The sequence below is a fragment of the Cinclus cinclus genome, chromosome 4 (assembly GCF_963662255.1).
Source record: "Cinclus cinclus chromosome 4, bCinCin1.1, whole genome shotgun sequence".
In the NCBI taxonomy this organism is placed as follows: Eukaryota; Metazoa; Chordata; class Aves; order Passeriformes; family Cinclidae; genus Cinclus; species Cinclus cinclus.
In genome coordinates this window covers 32,532,226-32,558,285 of record NC_085049.1, presented here as the reverse complement: position 1 = coordinate 32,558,285, position 26,060 = coordinate 32,532,226, and the positions used below count along the sequence as shown (strand labels likewise).

Below are 26,060 nucleotides of genomic sequence, written 5' to 3'. Positions count from 1 at the left end.
GATATATCTACTTTTGGCAGAGAGGTATGACGATAATTTAGTATCCATTTGTACAGATCAACTCAGATCTATCAACATATGTCTATCCAGAGAAATATATATATTTTTTGTTTGTTTTACAAGAACAACAACATATTTTAGTGAGGTCCTGGGAGGATGTAGGCTAAACATATGCTTAAGTATGCATTCTCCTTCCAGGTTACAAGGTGCTTAATAGATAAAGTGCTGTGTAAGTAATCATGCCGCTTTTCTCCATTTTTTGTGCATTTTTGACTGGTCTGTAAACTATGGGTTCAAGACAGTCCCTTTCCTGATCTTTTGTTTGTGATCAAGATTGTTTCAAACAGAGCTTGAATCTAGAAAACAGAAAACCAACATGCTCTCTGACAACCCCCAAATAAGTAATAACAAAGATTTGTATTTGAAATAATACAATCTAAATTTCATTATTCTGCTACCCTGAGAATGGGGGCAAATTGCCAGTGATAAGGGCTGTGCACATTCTTTTCCTTCATAACATGAAGATATAAAAATTCAGACTAGCTGAACTAGAGTAGAAACCTGAGCTAACTATGATCTTTAGAAAGTCTAGCACTCTTCCTGATTAGACTCTCAGACTGGATCATCAGTCTCTGGGACTGTGAAATACAGCATTTATAGTAATGTAGATCCTTATCATTGTGGTGACTGAAAGTATTTTAAGAGACTCACCACATGTGAGAAAAAAGAAAAGAAACATATTTTTTTTTTTTTTTTACAGCCCTGTGACATTTGCAGATGGAATGTTGGGTGCCCAACTTGGGTAAGTATAGAGATCAAATATAGGCACTATCCATGTCATAATTGCCAACATAACTACAGCAACTCCAATGATGTTAATGCCCAAGCCAGCTTTCACCTAAAGAAGAGAAAAAAGAAAGCAGAAACATCCATCAAGATACTGAAGAAAAAATTTTAAACACCAAAAATCCCCTTTAGGACTTTTGCTTAAAACTCACCATGTCCATAATTGTTAAATGACCATATGAAAACACAATGGCATTGGCTGGGTTTGCTACAGGAAGCAGGAATGCAAAGGAAGTACACAAGGTAGCAGGTATCAAAATGAAAAGTGGGTTCACATGAATGGCTTCAGCCTATCAAAAAATGAAAGAGAGTACAGCTGTCAAGGTATGCATTTGCCAAATTAAATACAGAGATACAAAATTCCTGTATTAACACAAGTGAAATGTGAATGGAACTGCCAGTTTAAACAATGAGAAATCACCTTTTTCTGGTAACTCATTTTTAAGAACAATTCACAGGCATGAAAAGCAAAAATACTGCAAGAAAGATGAAAAAGCTGAATTTGTATGTAATACATTATTGATGATCCAGATGAAAGGGTCCCATGTACCCTCAGTAAGTTGTGAATGACATTACACTGAGTGGGAGTGTTGATCTGCTGGAGAGTAGGAAGTTTCTGTGGAGGGATCTGGACAGGCTGGATGGATGAGGTTCAACAAGACCAAATGCTAGGTTCTGTCCTAGGGTCACAACAATGCAGCACCACAGGCTGGCGGCAGACAGGCTGCAAAGATGCCAGGTGGAAAGGGACCTGGCTGTGTTGGTTGACAGCAGCTGAACATGGTCCAGTGTCTGTGCCCAAGTGGCCAAGAAGGCCAAAGCCATCCTGGCCTGTATCAGCAATAGTGTGACCAGCAGGACCAGGGCAGTGTTTGTCCCCCTGTACTCAGCACTGTTATGGCCACACTTTGAGTGCTTTGTCCAGTTTTGGACTCCTCACTACAAGAAAAACATTGAGGGGCTGGAGCATGTCCAGAGGAGGGCAACGGAGTTGGGGAAGGGTTGGGAGCACAAGTCCTTATGTGGAGCACCTGAAAGGATTGAGGGTGTTCAGCCTGAGGAAAGGAGGCTCAGGGCAGACCTTATCACTCTCTACAACTACCTAAGAGTGGTGGGGGTCATTCTCTTCTCCCAGACAATTAGCGATAGGACAAGAGGAAATGGCCTCAATCTGCACCAAGGGAGGTTCCAGTTGGATATCAGGAAGAATTTCTTTAGTGGAAGGGTTATTAAACATTGTAAGGGACTGCCCATGGAGGTGGTGGAATCATCATCTGTGCAAGTGTCCAATAAACAACTGGACAGAGCACTTAGCGTCATGGTTTTTGGCAAAGTGGTTATCAGTCAAATGTTGGACATGATGATCTCATAAATGTTTTCCAACCTAAATTATTCTATAAATTTGTGAAAAGAGGAGTAACATTTCATTGAAAGAAAAAGGCATTAGTATGTTTCAAGGCCGGCCAATAGGAAAAGCTACAGACTAGAAGACAATCAGAAAGTTTTTAAGAAGAAAGAATCTAATGTTTTGATAAAGATAATGAGAAGAAAGAACAGAATTGATCTAAGGACAGGAGAAATTAGATTTACATACATAGCAGATCTATTAGCCCTCTCCTCTCTTTGTGACAACCTGCAGTGTTAATCATTTTTGCTGAAGATGCAGTCCTGAAGAAGCCCTATGAGAACTGTCCTTTCAAGAGCTTCAAATAATCACAAATAGTAATGACAGCACCAATTTTCACATGTTGAATTGTACTGGATTTTTCTGAGGTAGTTTTCTTCACAGTGACTTGTATGTTTTGGATTCATGCTGACAATATAGGGATGTTTTTCTTCAGAGACAAAAGGCCAGACCATAAAACACCAACCAAAGGCCTTTTCTATTTTGTCACTGCCACGCTGATAAGGAGGCTGGGGTGGAATTAGTAGGGGAGACAGTGTGGACAGGTGACCCCATCTGACCAAGGGATATTCCACACCACACGGCATCATGCTCGCTATATAAAGCCAGGGGAGTTTGGAGTGGTGTCATTACTTACCTCAAGTAACTGAAACATGGGATGGGCCCTGCTCTCCTAGAGATGGCCGAACAGCAGCCTGCCCAGGGGAAGCTGTGAATTAATCCCTTGTTTTGCTCCGCTTACACGTGGGGCTTTTACTTTCCCTGTTGAATTGTCTTCATCAGAACCCATGAGTTTTGTAGCTTTTCCCCTTCTAATTCTGTGCAGGACCCCGCTGACGCAGGAGTGAGTGAGCAGCTGCCTGTGGCTTGATTGCCTTCTGGGTTTGATTCATGAAATGAACTTTTATCTAATTTTACTAATTTTCAGCATCTTTTGTTAGAAACACCTAAAGCAACCAAGTTTGCAATGTGCAATACAGAGCAGCAAAAAACCTGTATGAAGTATTTTACTGAGACTTTTAAAACTGCTTCTTTGAGAAGCTGCATTATTACATGGATGATAGAGTAGATTCTGATTAAAAACAAACTTTTTATACTCACCAAAGGAGATAGTATGGGCAAAAAGATCGTGATAGTAGCTGGATTGCTGGCTACTTCTGTTACTGAGGTAACAATAAGGCAGGATATCAGGATAATCAGCCACAAGGGTAATGATCCTAGAGGCGTCAATTTACTTGCTACCCACTCAGAAAGTTTTGAAACCTGCATAAGGAATGTGATATCATGATTATCATTAGCAAATCACTGTCAGGAAAATTTTAAAAATTGTATATAAAAGGACTTTACTTATTGTGAAGTATTTAGGTAAAAGAGAAAAAATCTGAAATATTTTCCATATTTATATCACATCTATTTAAGACCATTTTTCTAATTCAATGGTGCCCTATAGAAGCCCATGCAAACTATATTCTGTTTATTTATATTTGCACCTTTGAGATGGTTAGAGGAGTCTTAATCAGAAAATAGTAATATGAATATTAGGCTTCATAACCAGAGTCCAGCTGCTTGATTTTTCTGAAGTAGCTATTAGGCTCCACATGGGAATTATCTCAGTGACATGAACTCTAAGGCTTTGAAAACTGTGTGTCTTCACAACTCCTGCCCCATCAGGTTTAAATTACATAAGAAACAGTAGTCACCATTGTGCATAGTCTTGGAAAACATAGGAAACTTCTTTTTCTCTAAACCTGCTTTCTGAACACCTAGGATATTTGTCACATTTATCCTGTTAAATATTGTTATGGAATAGCTTGCTAAAACAAGAGAATAAGTGTGAATTCTCTGCATATCTGAATTGCTCCTGACTGGGTCACGTTATTTGTTCAGTATCTTCTATAAATTGCATTACCTCACAGCCGTCTGCCAGTGCAAACCCGCCACCAACAAGAACAACTATTTCCCAGGGCATGCATGACTGAAATTCCTTCCAAGTAATCAGTGGAATGTAACCAAAAACAGCTAAAGAGAAAAAAAAAAGAAAAAGAACATATATATACATATATATATATATATATATATATATATATAGTCCTCCAACCAACTTTTAAAAACATATTGACAAGCTCTTGAAATAATCTTCCTGAGGAAGCACTTGGGAAAAATTCAAAGACAGAAACCTCATCATTAGAATATGAACAAGGTCTCTGACAGAAACAACCTGCACTTCCTGGGACAGATCTTTTAACTGGGAGAAACTGCCACAGCTTGGAGACTTTAGAGCTGTGATGATTTCTGCCAGTGGAGCACTGGACCTATTCCCCTCCTTCCCTATTGTGGAAGACAGCTGTAGGATATAAATGAGTTTGATTTACTCAGTAAAATTGTGCTATTCAGACAGGTTGCTGAGCAAATGCTGTTTCACTTAGACTTCTTTAGGTTCTGACTTTGCATTCCCTGTGAACCCCTAGATCCCATTGTCTTCAGCAGCACAATTGAATGCATAGAGGACAAGCCAGAGCTGTACTTTAAACAAAAATTCCATTCTGAAGAGGAAAAATTACATGATAATGAATTAATGTTACAGTTTTTAGTTTTGTGGGGTACCCTAATCAAGCAGCAACATTTTCAAAACATAAGCCTAGCCCAGCCCCATGAAGTCCCATTTCAAAGCCCATTGCAGTCAATGGGAAGGTGGTTTTCATGGGTGTCCATGGGCTGCAGGTAGCAGCTTCCTGCACAGCACTAGCTCCTGCTGCTCACACTGTGTAATTGTTGGCACTGACTTCCAGGCCAGGGATGCTTTACACCCCAGTACTTTATATCCTCTATTAAGACTTCAGTATTATAATTTACCAACATTCCTCTAACCAGTACAATCTTACAAAGTTACATTTACAGTAGCATCTTAGATACATTATTATAGTAAATTTGACATCAGAATATACTCAACTGTTTTCTCCATTCAATGTCCTAGACAATGTTTTCGCTGGAATAATAAAGAACAGGAGGCCTATTACTAAGGCAGCTGTTGAATCCGTAATATAGCTTTTATACCTAAGGAGAAATTAACAAGAAAAAACCACATAAATATATATAGTCATATATATAGTCAGGAGAAGAAGGGGCAGAGTGAGGAAGAGAACAGAATAGCAGAAAAGTTCACAGTCTGCTGTGGACTGACCATGTATCTCAGGTAGAAGAGTAAGGAATGAAGGAGTCAGGTTGAGTCCAGTAAAAAGAGGATGAGGGGAAAGTTTTTTAGTTTTTGTCTTTGTTTGCCACCATCCAACTTTATTTTTAATTTGCAGTTCAATTAATTTTTCCCATATCAAGTCTGCCCATAATGGTAACTGATAAGCAATCAGTTATCCCTGTGTTTATCCTGACCCACCAGCTTTCTGAATTTATTTTCTCCTGTTAAGGAGAGGCAGTGAGGAAGTGGCTGGGTGAGAACACCTGGCAGACAATCAAGGTCAGCTCTTCACATCTATAGAAATCTTTGGTGTAGAAATTCATAAATAAACATCTTGAGTAATCATGTGCTATTTTGCCACACAGAAATAAGCTGAGGGAGGGGGATATTCAGGAATAGCTGATGCTTAAATAACTAGTTTTCACAGTTTAATAATAAATTTAATAATTTTAATAATAAATTTAATAATTTTAATATGCTCTGCAATAAATTCAGTTTAAGAGGTCTTAAAGAGCACAGTGCATACCCTCAAAGGGCAATTCTTTTGTAACTGAGGAAAGGCAGTAGAGCTTTATTATCATCCTCCTATGGCTGTAATTACTAGGGCCACAGTCACAAGGGTCATGTTTGATTTCAGCATTTCCAGTGCCTAAGAACTGTTTGCACTACTGTTTCTTAAACTGCTTCAATATCCTTCTAACTTGTAAGGAGTAGCCCCAAGATCTGGCAAAGTACAAAGCTGAGCTGTAAGGCCATTTTAACACATCCTGTTATGCAATGTTAGCTGGTGACGTATCAGTCTGTGTTATTTCAGTCAAGATGGTCATTTAAATGAGACATTTTACTGAAGAAAGCTAAGCAAACATTTTTTTTAACCTTGCTGTTTTTTGTGCTTTCTGCAAGTTTTTCTGAAAGATTTTCTGAACCAATACACCAATATATTTGTTCTCTCAGCCTTGGACCATATGCTTTCTAAATATTCAACTACACTAGGTCCAATAATAACTTCCCATCAGATCTTCCCAGCAGCTTAATGTTTTGTACTGAACCAGAGCTTTTCACTGAAAAGAAAAAAATTCTCTGTTATATGCTACAAATATCTAATGTGATATATCCCTTTGCTTTGTTAGATTAAATGAAAAAAACCCCTAATATGTATACCTGATTTACACCAAAAGCAGCATAATTTTAGCTAACACTGTCACAAAATGAAGATGCCATAGAAGTTGAAGTGATTCACTAACATTTTTCTGTCTCCTGCTTTGTAGTGCCTGCCTGAATAGAAAATACATTTCGAAAAAAAGTTACTATATTTTTATGGTTTCTTAAGGGAGAAGGTTCTGCCTGTAGATCATCTTTAGCCTAGGACCAAATGCACCAGATCTAGAGATCCAAAATATCTTCCTCTTAGATCCTATCCTACATTCTTTTAAGATTTGCTAGAAGTCTTGAAGGAAAGTGAGATCTAGATACAGAAACAATCCATGCTGTCACTTTCCTCTAGGCAGCTCCATTTTCATATAATGGTTGTTTGAAAGGAGGTTTTCTGGTCCAACCCCCTCTGCTCAGGCAAAGTCCCTCAGAGCCAGCTGCCCAGGACTATGTTCAGACAGTTTTTTAATACCTCCAAGTATGGAAAATCCAAAACTTCTCTGGGTCATGATCACAGATAACAAATATTTCCTGATGTTCGGGAGGAATCCTGTAAATTTAATTTCGTGCCCATTGTCTCTCATCCTGTCACTGAGCCCCATTAAGAAGAGCCTGTCTCTTTCTCTCTGCTCCCTCCCACAATAGTTTTAAACATTGTCAAGGTGACCCTGCAGCCCCCTTCCTGCGGGGATTGCTCCTCCGCGGGACTTTTTAGTTGAACTAGGGAGTGCAACTTTTTGCTCACAATCTTAGTATTTCTGATGCAAAACACCATTCTCCAAAAACCTGCTTGGGACACACACAACATCCTACCATCAGTTAAACTATTATGAGGACACATACAGGATGCCATTCCAAACAGAAGCTTTTCAATCATTATCAAATTATGAGAGATTTTTTGAAGTCTATTTATCCCAGTTGTAATACAACTGCATATATAACATCTACCTGCTTATAAGACTGCAAATCTGACTGTGCTATAAGGAAGCAAAAAAACTTGATTCAGGAGATCTCACAATGAGATCATTGTAGACAGCATGGCTGTGGACAAAAAAATTACACAGTGGTCTTGTATTAGAAGTAAAAAGAGCAATAAATTATGAAGAAAAAAATACTGTACATTCAGGCAATAATCTGAGGAAGAGTGAGGGAAGCCCACCTTGCCTACATCAACTGTAATCAGCTGCAGCTCAGTGTTGAACTTTCTGTTTCTTATGAGGCTCATGAACCCAAAGGCCAGCCTGGAACTCCTCTAATTGACACTAATATCCTACAGCCTGCAATCAGACCAGGACATAGAAGGAAACTGCTGTAGCAGAAATGAGGTGTGATCTGTGCTGTCAACAGATGGGGAGGAAACAGGCATTTTTACCCTGTGCTGCTCTCTGTAGTGTTATACAATATTTATTATAACATCCTGCCTCCACTCACAGAAGGAGGTAACGGGTGCAGGGCAGGACAGCGAAGGATTAGTCTTTAATAAATACACAATTTTTTCTTAAGAAAAGTTAACTGTTAGAGATAATGTATTTTTGAAAGGCATCTCATAAACCTGGAAATAATAGTTTCTACTCAATACTGCTACAGCAGAAATGTGGATTTAAAATTTGCTGACAGTACAAAAAGTAGGTCTTAAAAATATGGTGGTAACATAATTAAATAGCAGTATTTCTGCTGGGATTTCAAAATTATCAGTGTTTGCATATTAAAGGGGTATTCAGTAACGTGAGATGCACACAAAAGTCTGAAAACATGAACATGGGTAGTGAGAATGTCAGGAAATTTTGCTTGAAACAAAGATTTAAGCATTTCATTTAGTTTGTCAAACAAAGCTTGTAAGGTGATATATTCACAAGATACATATACTTTTAAAGCACAGAAGAGTTTTTAATCCAACATAGAAAGACAAAAATAGGTAGCTGGAAGACACAGACAGAAAGTAGTAAGTTAGTTTGTCTTTTTTAGTTTGAAAACAAACATGACTATCAAGGAAATTACCAGATTCCAAAATCTGAGGAACCTGGTCTTTGCCACCCTAACATCAACCCTGATTTCTTTTTGGAAATTCGGGTTCTAATAAAAAAAAATTCCTATTGGAATTTTTAACACACAGAACAGTGTAACTCCTTTGATCTTCAGGATGTTAGAATAAAGGATCAGACAGCCCTATCTGGTTTAAGACCTGAGGGTGGTGTAATTCTCACCTAATAGGACACACTCTCTAGTCTAGGAGTGAAATTGTGGCTTTTCATAAGGTAAAAGTCCTTTTCAGGTGGCACAACTTCCCTTAGGCCTTATTGAAACTGTGGGATAAAACCCTGTGAAAAGCAAGTGCTATCGGATTTCTGTAAGGGTAGAGAGTATTTCCTTATAGTTGTTTCCTGTACCATACATAAACTTTAAGAAGTTGTGCACATCCCTATTTTTGTACTTAAATCCAAAACACTGAGCAATTTTATATGCAGAGACCTTAGGGAACAAGTGTATAAGAGATGTAATCCAGAGTTTGGTGCACTGCTACAAGCCTCTTGGACATCACAGTGACAGAAATACAGTTCCTAAGATCTGAGGGGTTTTTCCCATTTCTTTGTTGTTGCTCTTGTTTGGTTTGGGTTTTATTTCTAAGTATATGCCTTGCTCACAGCTGTACCTGTGCTGACCCTATTTCCCACTCATGTACTTTCTCTGAGAAGTTTTTGTTACTCAGAAAATATTAACCTAGTTTACTGTTTTTATGCCTGTTAATATACTTAATTAATTAATTAAAGCTATTTAGAAATAGTCAGGGCGTGAATGGTAAGAAATAGTTTTGTTCCTCTTAAAGAGCATACAGCAAGCTTTATTTCTCTTAAGGTTACTTCACCCAAATGACAGCATAATTCTGCCTAATGTGATATGACACATGCTTATAGTTCCTTCCAAGGACAACATTAGAGGGCATCCACAAAGTAACATCCCTGTGCAGAACCTGTAACGCTGCTCATTTTTGAGAATGTTCTGTTTTTCTCTACCAATGAGCAAAATCCTCAGACAATAACCAGCTTCAAACAGGAATATGCAGCTCTCTTGATGGAAAAAAAAAGTAATTTCAACTGTTAAGTCCCATATTTGAAAGTTTGTCTACAGTGCCTGTTATTCAGTTCAATATGTAACTCTTTAAACAATGCTGGGTGAGTACTGGGTGTTAATAGGAAGCAGGAAGAGAAGCCAACCCAGCCTGATTGCTTAGCTAGCCGATTGCTTAATTAGATCACCACTCCAAAACCCTTTCAAGAGTATAGTGTTTCATAACAGACAGAGATCATCAGCTCTGCTGTTGTTATAAGGCAAAAAACAAACATTCTTTTTCAATATTTTCTGATGATTAAAAGCAAATAATTTTTTTTAAAAAAATCTTAGTTTTTAATACACTTTCTAATGGTATTTTTTCACAAAATAATTTTATGTTACACTTTAAATCTTTGAAGTGCTAAAATTATTCCTTGCGACATCCTCTCCCAGACTTTCTGGAAGAGCATTGGGAAGGTGTATAAGTGGTGAGAATATACTTAAGGAAAGAAGGAATGATGTATCTGTGTTCACATGTAATTTATCACAAACACACAGGAAAACAAAATGGAAAATTACCTCTTAGTCCAGAACTGGCTGTTGGGATAACCAGTAATAAATGTTAAATCCATAAGGACCTAAATGGCATTAAGTCCTACTTGTACCAATTCTGCAACCACTTCCCACCACTCCAGAGCAAACCTCAAAACTTTATGACAGAAAAACAGAACTGAAATCACAGCAATTACAGCAAGAGAAAAGGAGATATCACAGTAATATAAGTTCCTGTATGACATACCGATTACTTAGGGAAAGAAATCCAGGTGACCCTGGAGAAGTTGCAGCAGAAGGCAAAAACAATACAGTAGTTCTTGGCTTTTTGGTGTTTAGTTGAACTATGACTTAAAGGGAGTTATGTGTGAATGGACAGTAATTTATATCAGTAATTTCAGCTGTCAAAGCAGGGGATGTTGGCGTGTATGCATAAAAGTGCCCTGTCACCAGGGTTGGTAGTTGAAAAAATTCAAACCAGATTTATTCCATAAATTTCACATTTGATGAAGAAGTGGGGTACTGTGGCATCAGTTGCTATGCATTCTCTTTCACCATATTAAGCCTAAAATCTAGTAATAATCCCTACTGGGAGGAACTTTATTTTATCCTATAACAGGTTTAACACATTTCAGCGATTGCTCACATACGTATGTCAAGTTGCTGGAGTTTATCTTCTGTATACACTGCAAAAGTTTGCAACAAGTTTGGCCTAGCATATTTCTGAAATATTGAAAGTATTTTAATTTTTGAAAATTGATAAGAAAAGAAGGTATGTAGTTAGGGGACAGTACAGTTCTTGTTGGTTTATCAAAAGAGATTACTTACTTTGGGAAAAGTGAAGACCATCCTGAGATGAAGCCAGGATCTCTGGTGAACCACAGGAGGGTCATTAGAATGAACAGGACAAGTGTAACAGTTTCTGGGTAGCTACAGCAGAAGTAGAATAAATTATAAATTTTCCTGAATTGACACTTGGATTTACCTGCTCTTGTTTGCAGATTTATAGTTTGAAATACCTAATTGGTCCAAGTTTCTTGTACTCCTCCTGAACCACCTGTGACGAGGCCTCTTCTCTAGCAGTTTTCTTCTTGCCACACTTGAACATGTTTTTAAAACTGGAATGTAAAGCAGCAATATTGAATGATGAGTTAATAGTGTATACAGAAAAAGGTGTCCAACCATTCCAGTTACCAGTAGCACTTGACAAATGTAAAATTGTCACTTTACAATGCAGTATCTCCCATTTAGTTATCACATGCCAAACTGAGCATATTGGAATTAACTGATAATGCCCAGTGGGAAACTGACAGAGACAGCAACAGAACGTGTCCTGTTATTGACCAGTCATTTGGCCAGGAAGAATGAAACTTTAATCATGTGAGCTAATTGCAAGATTCAAATGTATAACTCTCTTTAATGAGAGCCTATTTAAATCTATGGCTTTGCTTTACTTTGTTTTTAAATGAAAAAGTTTTTATCACATGAGTTGCTTACATATTGATCAGCAGAGTATTTGCTATAAGCCAGGTTTTAATTCTTGAATACAATCCTTACACAATATTAAAAAGAACAATATCAAAACAATCAAGAAAGATAAACTACAAATGTTCACGTATAGAGTGGCAAGCATGAGATGGTTCTGTCTGCTTAAACTAGTCTCACTTTTCATGTCTTGCACCATAAATAGCCATGTAATTTTGGAAGATTTGTGTCCCACCTATCTCTCCAGATGTTAGTGAACTCATGTTAAAAAAGGCTTTGAAGAATCATCCCCAAAAAAGTATTTTCCTCTCCAAAACCATAAAAGCCCAAGCTTTATGGAGAAGCAGATACCATATCATCACATAAAAGTTTAGGAAAAGCAGACGTTTCTTACCTCAAATTTACAAACACAGACATACAGTTTATAACAGATATTGTTCAAGTATTCAAACCAAAGCTTCACTCCAATAAATAATGCATTCCTATGACTCTTCCAGTCAAAAGAAAAGTATATGATTTCAGTATTCTTCTGTCTTGCACACATGCACTGATTAATGATTATGTGTGTATATTATAAAAGAGTGAGTACACCCATTTGTGGTATGGACTTTTCACACCGGGCTGAACAGTACAGGATCCTTATTTTAAAAAATTCTTGTCCCATCTGGAGATTGAACCATACTAATCAAGGTTGCAAAATCACTGTTGCTGCATTTTCTTCCTATTGAGCCTATTAAACTAAGACGCAATATTTACTCCTGGTACAAATTATCTTTTATGTCAATAACCTTTAGTTTTATTGATTATACCATTCACTTACTCAAACCCAAGGAAAAGCCACTGGAGCCAGACCCAGGAGAGCAGCAGAATAGTAACTGCGATGGGGATAGAAAGGATAAACCAGGATCCAAAATTGATGCACTGGCAATTTGGGTAACGTCTGGATAAAAGGAAAAAAAAAATTAGTTCACCTATGCAAAGAAATTAAGACTTGTGAGAATTGCCAAAAAGCATTGATGTGGGAGAGTGCTTCTGGCTGGCAGCAGACTTCAGCATGAGGTGGCCTGTGGTATCCTCTTGCCTCACCTTCCCACCCTGTTCCTGCCATCATGACCACTACAGGAACCAGCTGTGCCAGTTATCTGAGCAGTGCATCAGCAACAGGTCTGGGGAATCTGACCTGTGAATCTGGGAACCCAACACTGAGGTGTGTCTAAAGTGAGTTCAGTATGCAAGGGAGGGCCATGCACAGCCTAAGGGCTGCTAGGACTAGAAAGAAACAGAACTTGAAAGAAAGGAGTTTTTTGACATGAGACCTTAGCACAATAAAAATATAGTCAAATGAAAAAGCACCAATGAATGTAGAAGACAATAGTGGAAGCAACACTGACATTTGTATAGTTTAGACTTCCATCAGTGATTCAAAACTGAATAAAATCAAAATTATTATTAGTAATTTCCATGAATGTTCATTGGCCAGGTGGATGATCTCTCCACTCACCTTGTCTTTTTAAGGCTGTCTCAATCTACTGTTTGTAAATGTGGGTCATTCAAGTAGAGATCTCCCTTCCATATGCATTTAAGAAATGGGGAAGGGCTGTGGTTCTCTGGAAGAAATTGCTTTAGTGTTGATTTTGTTTGATGCCAGATAGGCAAAAAGGCAGAGTAAAACCAGCCTGTTTTCCAATTTATGTTGTGAACAGAAGTTACTCTTTCTTTGACCTCCTCCAGCTCTAGTGAGAGAGCTCTTAATTCTAGAAGTGAGAAAATTCAAGTCTCCTTGAGTAGCTTTCCTTCTTGATGCAAAAATCAGATGGAAAGGAAAGAAAAATGACAGACGTCATTTTCCTGACAGAGGACATCCTAATGACTATTTCCAATTATTATCCAATCTTTTGTATTTCTAGGATTTTGAAGCTTTAAGTGCTTATAAATGCTCTCTCAAGTATTGTGCCAATTTTACATTTGATCTTGCGCTGGTTTTACCCTGGGGGTAGGGCACACTAGGAAGTTTTTCTCCATAAGAACTTGCTCTGTGAATTGATGGAACCAACTGGAGGCTGGTTTAGTTGCTGACAGCCTGAGAAACGAATTGGAAAAGTCGGTTCGCTCCGTGAATCACATTTGAAACAAGTAAAGCCCGGGAAAGCTCCTCTTTCATTTCTGGCCTTTCACAAGGTGACACCGACCTGGCCTGGGCCCGCTTCCAATGCGGCCGGGGCCAGGCGGGAGCGGGCTCTGGAGGCTGCTGGGATGCTGGTTTTAACCAGGGGCCCCAGTGGCCAAAAAAAGAAGAGAGCCATTGCTAAAATTCTCGCCTTTTCCCAGCGTGGCCCTACCCTGCTGCCGACTTCAAGCAGCTGCGGAATGGTCAAGGCCTGGGGGAAGGCAGCAGGGCCCCAGTTTAAAAAAAAAACCCCACACCTTTGCTTGCTAGGCGTAGACAAAAAGAAAACTCCACAGCCTGCAGCTAAAACTAAATAGAATCATCACAAAAAAAAAAAAAAAACCAAACCCAAAACCATGAAGCCAAAAGCTTGTCACCAATTTCTCCTCTAACTCAACTTTGCAGTTCTCGTCCTGCCCCTCCAGCGTGGCCTGAGTGGCCTGAGATCCTGACACAGCTCCGGCATGGCCTGGCCCAGCTCCAACTCCCGCAACTTCTGTGCAATTTTTTTTTTTTCCCCCCAATAGTCAAATAAAACTTACAAACTTTCATAATTCCTTAAGTAAAAAGAAAAAAAAAAACACACTAAAGTCAATAAAATAGAAGTTAAGTTTCTAAATAAAAAAATAAGACACCATAAAATTGGCTAAAATATCTTTTTGTAAGTTACAGAAATGAACTGTACTTCACAAAACAAATCCTTTAAAACATAAAAAAATAAGAAAGTAAAGCAAAGTGTAAAGTGTTTAAAGTATCCTTTGCCCCGAGAAAAAAAGAAAAATCTCTGTTCCTAAAAATAAAGTATGAACAAAAAAAGTAAGCTAAAAAACCCTTTTGCCTTTGAGTAGCTCATCCTTAAAAGTAATACCCCATAACTTAACATAACCCGCAACTCAGTTCTAAAAAGACTGTAAAGTAAAAAAACATTCATGATAGCAAATCCTGAACAACCGTTAATCATGAAAAAGTAAAATAAAAAATTGTAATTTCCTCTCTTAGTAAAAAAATCCTTATAACTAAACAAAAACCCCCTCCTCTCCCTAAAGTAAACTAAAATAAACAATTTAAGTAAAAAATTGACTAAAGTGTCCCTGTATATTGTTAAACTATAACAAAAAAAAACTAGTCTAAAAACCTGTTCTAAATTTACTATTATTATTCTTTATGTTGTTAATAAAGTTTTTTTCTTTATTCCCTTTTTAAGTTTTAAGCCGGCTTTATTTTACTCCTAATCCTATTTCACAACAAAAAGTAAATATATTACAGTTAGTAAACCTTAAACTATTACAGATCTATATTTACTATGATGTTTAAATATATATTGCAAATAAAGTGCTAGCAGGGACCAAACCTAAACCTCTGCCCTTTTTTTGGGGTGATGCTCTAAGTTGCAACTGTACATAATGATGGGACAGCGAAACTCTCAATGTAATGATACAGAACATATAAAGCATTGTGCTGTCACATTTATTTAATTTATTAATTACATGGCTATGTACCTTCCATTCCATGGTTAGCCACATCAATTTTTGTATGTAAAAATACCAAAATAAGAAAGAAATTACATCAACACAATAATAATCTAACATTTCATCACTTCCTAAAGTGTTCTTTCCTGAAGTATGTGCAATAATTTCTTATTGAGCAACAAAACAAGCTCTTAAAGACTTTATACTAAAGAGCCAATTGCATTACAAAATGTTAGTTTACTTTGGTGAGGTTCTACAGTAAGTTTGTACAGGGATGAATATTTGTGGAAGTATTTTCTAGTAATCTGAGTACTGAAGTCAGGTATTCTTCATCTCCAGAGCAAATAGTAGAATGGATGATCAGTTTAAATGTTTTTTTTTTAAAAACCATCTATTACATAGTTCTGGTCTGGATGGACAGGACACACTGATTTATTTTGTAGACCTATTTCCTCTGGAAAATGAACAAGCGTGCTTGATTTTAATAATCCATTTTCTGGAGTGATTTACTGTCAATAACAGTAAACTCTTTGCAGGCAAACACTACAAATGCTATCAAGTACTGGTCTTCAACAATTTTGTCATGTGCAATAGATGGAGGGCAAAAAAGGGTTTTGCTTTATTCTGTTTTATTTCAAAACTGGAGTAGGACTGTTTCTGACAATGGTAATTTATGGAAGAAAAAAATGATCAGCAAGAACTATTTGATTTCAAGGTGTTTGGAATGAAATCTGCTGATTTTCTTTTCAAAGCAGTTCTACTTAAATAAGAAAATCAATGTTAAAAAATGCTTTGGAAAACCTTAAAACATTGTTCTAATGAATGCAAACTTTCAGACTGCCTTGAAATTATTTGCATTTTTGTTGATTAATTGACCCAGTTTTCTCATTTCAACAGTGCTTAGCCTCTTTAAATTCTCCTGATGCGCTTTGCTAAGCAGACTAAATTTATTTCCTGCTGTACTTAGAAATTAATGACGTATCTTTAGATAGTGCCTGTTCTATTCATGCTAGATATTGCTCTCTTTCTCAGAAAAATCTATAATTTTTCATGCAGCTACCCAAATATTAAAGTACTACTTAACCAAACAATCTTGTCACATGTGTCGGGACATCACTTACAGACTTTACCCGTGTAATGCAAATACAAACATGCAATTTCTTTTTATCTCCTTAACAAAAAATTAAGAAAAGCAATATAATCAAATAATATTAAATCAAAGGGCAAGATTGCTACTTTGTTTTAGGGGAGGCCTGTGAGAGCTCAAGAAAGAAAGTTAAAATTCTGGAACTAAGGAGAATATAAATAATATAATACAGTCTCTTACGAATTGAAGTGCTCAGTAAAAATCAGATTAGTCGATGTTCCTGTGATTGTGGTCAGTCCTCCAATGGTAGCAGAATAAGCCACACATAAGCACATAACTTTGAAAATCCCACTGTATTTGTCCTTTCTGCTTTTTCTCTCTGCTTCAGCAGGTGGTAGGTTCTGCTTAAAAATATATACACCAATTAATGTATAAGAAGGGCTCATCATCAGGCACAAAAGTAGAAAAGGATATCTCAGAAGAACCAGACAATTTATTGGCAATACAGTTGTCTGCAGTGTGGTTTGGTTCACAGTTACAGTGGTAATGCAATAATTCATGTAAAGGAAAAGAGGCAGAGTCAAATCCTGAAGTCCTTTTCCTGGTCTGTCTTAGTCTTCTCAGAACTGCCTCTTTATACATTGATACATATACACACACACCTAATATACAGACTTTGTACTCTGGTGAGGTTGCTTTAACTTGTTCAAAATGGGAGGATAAAACCAGTAATGAAATAGCTATACAAGTGTGTACATGTGTGTGACTATAGGTTTATTTCTTATTAATATGTAATCGGCTTCATTGAAACCTGTGCCATTTTAGGTGTGGCATTAGAAGTGAAATTTAGGCTAAAACTAAGTATCACTGCATAATAAAAAGACACCTTAAGTACCTGTTCATTTCCTTTCTCATTTTCCTTTTCAACTGGGCATACAGTACTACCCACGTTGTTGCATCTGGAAAAACAAAGGCACGTATTGTGACAAACAGATATTCTAGTTAGATGAATTCTTAGAACAAAATTTAGTAAATTAATAACAATTACCCATTAACTTGTTTTTCTTTTTCTTTCCCATCTGGGTTTTCATATTCTCCTATATTTTCTGTAAGAGAGTGATGCAAAACAGAAAACCATTTAAGGGAGTAAAACTGGAAAGGCTCCATCAGTGTGTCTCATCCCATACACTGACTTCACATCATCCCAACAATTCATGTGCAAGCAGCAATCTCAGAAACAGTTGAATTATGCCCTACTCCTGCATGACTCCTGTTCCTTGGAATCTGAACCTTCTAATGAGGAGAAATACTTCTAATTTACAATCCAACTGTGTAGGTAATCAGTTTAGATTCAGTTGTTCTTCCAACATTACTCTATAGCTTAAAGAGCTCCTTTCTTGTACTAACATTTAAGCCTTAGCATATCTATAGCCTGGAGTCATATTTCTTTCCAGCTATCTTATGAGGTTGATAAGAGAGGCTGATTAGCCAGCCCCTTCCCTTCTCCCTTTCTCTTATCCAGCTGCCACTTGTTCAGTTGTAATTAATCTTTGTGATCATGAGAGAGCTCACATACAGTAATCCAAGGGAAGTCCAACAGTGAAGCACGTGATGATGCCAGTATTTCTCTGGCCATGTAATTGCTTGCTGTGTTCCTTACTGCCAGGAGAAAGAAAGACCGAAAGAAAGACAGAAAGAAAGACAGAAAGAAAGAAAGGCAGAACTGCAGCGTGTGCCTACCATCCAGCTCCAGTGCTGGGTTGATGGAGCCATTAGAGCAGGACAACTCCAGCTCATCAGCTTCTGCTTCAGCTCTGATGATCTGCTGAGCTACAGCTTCTACAATTGGCATCACCATGGCAGCAGCAGAGGTGTTGCTGAGCCACATCGACAAGAAAGCACAGCTAACCATGAAACCCAGCGTAAGCCTGGAATAGGAGAGAAGAGTCTGTGACTCCTACAAGAACACTTCCTATCATCAGTCTATTTAATATATACAGAGAAGTTTGTCAACAGAAAAGTTGAAACACTGAAAATTTAAATCCTGTAATTCTGAGAACATTTTTGAATTAAAATTGTCTTTATCTAAGACACCGTAGTATTCTAGAGGCTCAAATATGTTATAACATGAAGCAAAAACAATAATATTTTTTCATGGAATTATATTGTATTTGAACCATCTTTGAAGAAAGAGCACCATGCATGTCACAAATTCAAATGAGAGTTAAAATGTCTACACTGCTGATGTCCTTAATCTCGTATTGTACAATCTAGGTCAAAACCCTGGAGTTATCACTTAGGCTATTAAGTCCTCTAGATATACCTGTTCAGTTGTTACAGGAAGAAATATTGAAAATTCAGTAAGTGGTACAAAACTTAATTCTTATTCAGAGCACCAAGACAAATGTAGGCATTATTTGGGCTTCAATAATGGCAATGAGAAGGTCATTACAATTCCTTAAGCTGGTCTTGGCTCAACTTTTTCTAAGTTTACTACAAATAGTAATGCAATACCCTGAATTGAATCAATGACTGAAAAATCAAGCATTCCACTTCATATCTGGTGAAGTTGGAAGACAAATTTAGACTACAGGTCACACTGTTGTTTTAATGCTTTTCTTGGAGTTGGAAATGTGAACAGTCCTCTTGACTCCCTGTTCCAAGGTGCCGTCACTGATATTAAAGGCCTGCCATACATCATCACAGCAAGAGAACTTAGTGGAGGAATGGTGGTGCTGCACCTTTCTCTTAGAAATCTGCAATTTGTAAAGTTCTTTGCCCAGCCTTGATAAGAATCTTCACAAAAAAATGCCAGTTTTACTTAGCACATAAAGTCAATAGAGAAATTATATTAAAATCATGTAAACATTATTTGATGATGTAAAAATACCATGAAAATGTCTCTCATAGCCTTTCATTTCAGCTAATAGCAACAACATTTCAAACTGAATTTTTTCTCAGCAGAGGATCCTTGTGTTTCCCTGTGCACTTTTAATTGCACAGTGATGAAATGATAAGTAGACCAGCAAGACATAGATCTGACTCAGCACAAATTGTCATCAGTAGTGTAAAACCCATTAATTTAGGCAGTTTTTCATTAGGTCCTCAGACAGAAGTTGAGGAAGAATTGTGTTTCTTATGCAGAAAAAACAGGTCAGAAGAAGCACAGTGGGTATGAATTTTCACAATGTAGAAAAATGCCATTTTAGTAGAACTTGCAAGGGGATTTAAAAATAAAAACAAATCAAAACATTTACTAAAGTATTTCAAAATTATTCACCATAAATTTCCAGCATTAGATGGATTGATGGTCAGGTATAATGGATGGCCAGGTGACCATTTGGTACAATGGGGTGGGCTCTACTGAGGGACTCTAAAACTGATTGCAAAATAATGAAATATATCCTACCCTTTTCAGCCCCAGTTTTTCTGCATTATTTTCCCTGTGGTCTCATTAAAAATATATTATACATGGAATCCAGGACAATTATTTCATTATATCATTATGTCATTATATTCATTATATCAAATATAAAGTCACTCCTTGCATTGTAGTGCACAGTTGGTATTTTATTACTCTTTTTAGTCCTTCCAGGTTGCATAGACATGTTACCTTTCTCTACTAGTGTGCAGACCTTACTGCATAGCTCAAATGACAGAAAGCCTTTACAGGATCATAGAATAATCTGGGCTGTGAAAAACCCTTAAGATCATCAATTCCCACCATAAACATAACACTGCCACATCCACCACTGAACTATGTTCTTAAGTGCCACATCTACACATCTGCAAATACCTCCAGGGCTGAAGACCCAATCACTTTCCTTGGCATCCAGTTTCAGTGCCTGACCAACCATTCAATGAAGAATTTTTTCCTATTATCCAATCTAATCCTCCTCCGGCCCAATGTGAAGTAAATTCTTCCTCTCACTTTTCACCTGGGAGAAGAGGCTGACCTTCCCTTGGCTACAGCCTCCTTTCAGGGAGTTGTGGACAGTGATAAGGTCATGTCTGAGACACTTTTTCTACGCTTTTTCTGCAGACTGAACAGCCGTGGCTCCCTCAGCTGCTCTTCATGAGACTCATGCTTCAGGCCCTTCACCAGCTTCATTGTCCTTCTCTGGACTTGCACCAACATCTCAATGCCTTTCTTGTAGTGAGGGGTCCAGAACTTAACACAGGATTTGAGGTACAGCTTCACCAGTGTCGAGCACTGGGAGACCATCCCTGCCCTGGTCCTGCTGGCCACATATTTCTGATACACATCAGTTTCTCCAGAAGAACATATAATGCAAAATCCAGAAGTCTCTTGATATTTTACTTTCACTGCTGCACCCTTTATGACCTGTAATGCAGTGATATCTCTGCCTGGAGCTGGGTGAGGCTGAATGTGCATAGACTGCCCTGGGTCTGCTGCCAGCAGCTGAGGAGGGAGTGTGCAGAGAGCAGCACTGTGCCTGCCCTGGGCACAGCTCGTGAGCAGCAGATGCTGAGAGGTGGGTAGATCATCTCCTGCACAGATCATTTCATCATAATCTCATCATCCCTTTGTCATGATCAGGAAATGTGATGGATATAAAGGATGTTTCCTCAGGATTACAGCTCTGTGGAGTTGGTTTAGGTATCCTACGATGCTGGCTTCAGGTTTGACTGTTCACAGCAAGTTCCTCAGCAATGTTCAGCTTAGCACAGTACAGCATCCACTTGTGTTCTCCCTTTCAACATTTCAGCTAAAAGATGAGAATTTAGGAGTGCTCAAAAGACAGCCGGTCAAATTAGGTCAGTCAAATTACTGAGAAATAGAAATAACCCAGCATTCCTATGAAGTGCCATTAGTTAAATCACTTAGGCATCATTTTTTAGACCTGGGGTTTCTGGTTTTCTGGCCATTTGATTCCCTTCTGCTTCCTGGCAAGCAGTCATGAGCATGGTGGATTCTGGGAAGATAAACTTGCTCCATAGATCTTATGTGCAGCCTTATTGGTATGCTGAGAGATGCCTCTTCAGCCTAAAACTTTTCTGCAAATTTGTAAAGCAAGCAAAGAAAGATTTTTCACTTCCTAAGATATATGTCGAGAGTGAGTAAGCAGAGTGTCATTTCTTTTCCCTTACCACCTCATCCAGCTGAAGTGCCTATCCTTTGATTTTTTTCATATGTAGACGAAGGAAAACACCTTAAGTAAGGACATAGTGGTTTTCCTTCCCTACCACCTGCTTAGATTTATGATTTTTTTTCCCCCTCACTGTGTATTTGAACTATTTTTTTATTTTTGGGAATGTCCAGAATTTTGCAAACACTATTGAAATAAAAAAATTCAGCATAGAACAGATTTTATGCTGTAGGCATTGGGTGGGAATGTTCCAACAACCATCAAGAAACAGGACCCTTATATTATTCAGAAATTAATCATACTTTTTGTTCAGAAGGATCCTTATTATGAACAGTAGCATGCAGGGAACTTTCAATTAGGATTTCAGCAGAATATTAAAGTGTCACCTACAAACTATTCATATAAATTTAAATATCTACTTGGTTTGAGTATAAAAGAAAGGCTGGATTTCTACTGTAGAAAAAGCAGTAGGCAATTATTTCTGGATTACATAGCTTTCCACAAGTATTATTGTCCTTCAAGATGTTGTTTAGCACATACCATGCGGGGTTGACACCCACCAGCATCACCATTTTTAAAGCCACTCTTTTGTGAAGATTCCATTTTTCTATTGATGTTGCTAAACAAATTACTCCAATCAGCAGCAGATGAAAGTCTTTAAAATAAGCAGATGCTACCTGAAACAAAATAAAAAAATACCCAAAAACAAAAAGGAAAATAAATTCATTTTTAAAAATTAAATGGTGAATTTCTTTTAGCATTTGGTAATGTCACTTTAACGAAAAAATCAGTAAGATTATACTATGAAATAAATAAATAGACTTTTTTGCTTAAAATTCAGCTGTAACATTCATTGGAACTGTTAATTTCATTTAACCAAATTATTCAAGAATAAATGCACTAAAGTGCATATGTTTAAAAAAAATAAAAAATAAAGCTTAGGATAGAACAACTTAAAGTCACCAGTCACATCTCAAATACATAGTAAATCAGCAAATAAATGTTGTTTTTGTTACTTTTTTATCTAGCCAACAGGTAAAAATAATAACTTTAAGAACAGACTTAGATTATGATTATCTGTGATTGCATCTCTTTGGCACAAAGGTGTATACTCAGCAGTTTGCACATGGGGTCATTATTGTGACATTTTGCCTCTGTAATATTAAGGATATTTTATAACTATCTAACATTTTCCCATCAACTGGCATCAACTGTTTACACTATCTAGAAGAAATTATTAATAAAATTATTAAAGAAATGTGAACAAATCCTGAAGACAAAGCATGTAAGCAAGTCTTGAGGCAGAACTAGAGTGATTGGCACTTAGCAAATCCATGGATTTGCCTGACACATTTCAACATTATGAGTTTCATTCTTTGGAGTTTTGACTCCTGATGCACAATATAAAAGAGGAAAAAAAAAAAGTTACCTGCTTAGATCCCATTATACCAAACAACGGGAACATAAAGGCAGGGAGCAAAGCTGAAACAGCCAGTGGCAAAGCTTCTGTGAGCCAAAAGATGGCAACTACAAACAATGTGTATGCACATTCTGCTTCCTAAAATACAAAAGGCACCAATGAAAACCAATGAGTTGTTTACACAGGGGGAAAAAAAAAATCACAATTCAAAAAGTACAGCTCCTTCACCAGAGAGATTCCCCACACCTGGAAAATATATGAGTCAAAGGACCTGCATTTAGGGTAGTTATTTTGTGTTATTGACAATCCTGCTGAGATATGAAACACAGGCAGTAAAACAGGTGTAGAGAGTTTTTTCTAAGAGGTAGTAAAATTCTTTAAATTCTATCACTCACTAAAGGTGGGAAAGAAGTCAGCTGCCTATTCCTTCAAGGACAATTAATTATCTAGGTCATTCTGGAGCATTCTCAGGCTATGAATTCCTATGAATCAAAAGCATTCTGCCCCTGTAAGCAAACCTTTAAGACTCCAGGAGTCTTAAAGTAGTATTCACAGTCCAGTATTCACAGTCAATAATTGGTCAAAATTTTTCTCCGGAAGTTTTGTCATGAGTAGCAGTAAGGCAAGGATATCATCTAACAAAAAAGGTGTCATGCAAGACTGACAAGAAATACAGCTGTTGATTTTAAGGCTGGTAATTTTAGCGAGTATTTTTTGTTTTAACTCCTTAAAACCAGGAGTTTTTTCTTTTTTCTCTTTTTTTAATCTTTATTATTATTTTTTTTAATTTTTTTTTTCTCCCAGGAGAATAATTTTCAGTGCTGCCTTCAAAATGCAACCCCAGACAAACATAATGAGGTGGAGTAAACCCTGTTTCTTCCAGAGTATTAGAAATCTCTTTTGTGTAGTTTTTAATTTATATTTCTGCTTTTAAGGAAAATGGTTGGAACTCTTAATGCCCCTGGTTAGGGTATGAAATTACTCAACAGAAGCAGAGACGGTTTGTACTGGGAAAGAAACAGCTTAATGATGTGGCTCTTGGAACCTTTGACAGGAAAACAACAATATTAAATCTAAGTCAGTTGGCTGTGTCTCATTTATTTTGGGGAAGAAATTGTTGTTACGTGTGAAACAACTTGAAAATATCCAGTCACCTGGGAAATGCTCATCTCACTTAAGTCCTACCACATTAATAGATTCCTGTTATTTTCCTCTCAGAAAGGAAACTGAAATATTGGAACTGTGATGTGAAAGTGTGAAGCACAATGCTCTGTAACCACCATCTAACTGTGACACAAGGACTTCTGAACCAATTTTTCATGTATTTTCATATATGCTCTGTATAATGCACACATGACAACACATCACAGAATTCCATTTAATTCTGCTGTCATCAGAACTATACCAAATAGAGTCACCAATGGCATTGTTAGATAGCTGTTTCATCAGCTTGGAGTTGTTGCAAGAGTTAGTGAATGACAGAATTTATTTCAAGTAAAATAAAACTATGATGTCCTGTCATAGATTTTGCTCTATTTACGAACCAGAGGGAAATTGTTAGATTGCTGATTTCATTCATTTCCTATCAGACAACACAAAATGTGATGAACCTAAAATCCTTCATTAAACAAAAAATAATTGCAGCTCTTTTCCTGACAATTCATCTCCATTGTCAATCATACAGAGCTGTTTAAAAGAGTCCAAAAAGTCCAAACAATGAGAACAATATTTTTGATGTAGTCCAGATGTTGTTAGAAAACAAATATGTGATTCAGAGCTTCATGCATTGAGTACAGAATTTTACTTTCAAGCTGTCTTCTCTACATTTCTATGAAAATACATTGAGTTGACAAATAATCACAATGCAAACATCATTCAGTTAAGATCCCTTCCAACTCAAACTATCTGTGATTCTGTTAATCTGAAAAGGTCTGGGAATATCGTTTTTTACATACAGGTGCAAAATAATTACCTCTCCAAGCAGGTCACTTACTTTGGTTTTGATGATAAGTGGAAGTGGAAGTAAAAGCAGTGGGGTGAGGACAATGAGAAGGAACCTTCGGTAAACCAGGAGGTAACTAAGAATCTTCATGGTTGATGGCTGTTAGATGAACTTCCCTGTAGAAACTGCCAAAAAAATGTCTGACTTTAAATAGCTGACTCTGATTAATATTTTTCTAAGCTATCACCTTTAGCCATTGCTAAAGCAGGCCAGTAAAGCAAGTTAAAATTAAATCTGGTTCTTTATTGTTTTAGCGAGTTTATTAACAGTAGGTTGATAAGATAAGTATTTGCCTTAAACCAAGGCTAGATGTCAGCCCTCTCAGGACTTTCTCTCCCTGTCCTTCCTCATAACAAGTTTATGTAATTACAGAAGGTTTTAGACAGCTGGAAAAATAAAAACTTCAGGTGATTTCCCAGTCACTGTTGACTTCCATAGGAAGTCAAAAGATGTAACGTACATGGAATACAAGTTCAACCTTTAAGGCACTTATGTGAAATTATAAGCAAGATAATTTTATTGAACAGGATTAAAAATTCTTCATCATCTTCTCTACCTGTGATGATATTCAAAACTTTGTAGGACAACCTGAGCAACCTGACCTGAACTTTGTTCTGCTTTGAATATAAGGTTGGACTAGATGACTTGCATAAGTCCCCTCCAGCCTCAGCCTTTCTGTTGCTTTTATGTCTAGAATCTAAAGTATATGAGAAAAACAGGGACATTTTTTTCTTGCCAGGCAGGGAAGAGCTCATTTTTTCTTCTCATCTAGTAAAAGGATAAGTTGTTTCTTTTATGTTCATCATATAAAGTTTTGAGGAAGTCTAAGAGTAGGAGACTTTTGTGAGACAAAACAAAAAATAAATAAATCCTTTGGCCTGAATTTTTCCTCTTTTTTAATAAAAAGAAAACTTGGTACTGTCTTTGTAATACAACAAAATAGCATCAAATAAAGAACAGGAAAAGATAGGAAAGAAGCTTGTATGCTATCTGTGGCTGAAGATTAAAAGTGGGAAGAACACAATGTTTTGTGCTCAGGATCTTACATGAAGCAGAAAATCGGAAGAGGAGACAGATGGTACAGTGTTTGAGCAGCCATAAGAACTGTCCAAAGGACAGCTAA

The 26,060-nt window shown here is 37.2% G+C and overlaps 1 protein-coding gene across 2 annotated transcripts; it reads right to left on the bottom strand.

Moving 5' to 3' along the window:
- Positions 1 to 754: 754 nt before the first annotated feature.
- SLC13A1 (solute carrier family 13 member 1) lies at positions 755 to 25,027 on the bottom strand. 2 transcript variants are annotated; one of them, XM_062491044.1, is made up of 15 exons: positions 24,929 to 25,027; positions 22,945 to 23,073; positions 22,056 to 22,192; positions 18,145 to 18,332; positions 17,453 to 17,510; positions 17,300 to 17,363; positions 16,645 to 16,808; positions 12,502 to 12,621; positions 11,216 to 11,314; positions 11,025 to 11,126; positions 5,202 to 5,305; positions 4,161 to 4,270; positions 3,353 to 3,514; positions 999 to 1,136; positions 755 to 898 (listed from the first exon to the last, which is right to left on the bottom strand). In XM_062491044.1, exons 1-15 carry the CDS (start codon positions 25,025 to 25,027, stop codon positions 755 to 757), a joined length of 1,818 nt encoding a protein of 605 aa, XP_062347028.1. The 2 variants fall into 2 exon arrangements, with proteins under 2 accessions (XP_062347028.1, XP_062347029.1); XM_062491045.1 differs by having other exon boundaries at positions 16,645 to 16,805.
- Positions 25,028 to 26,060: the final 1,033 nt, after the last annotated feature.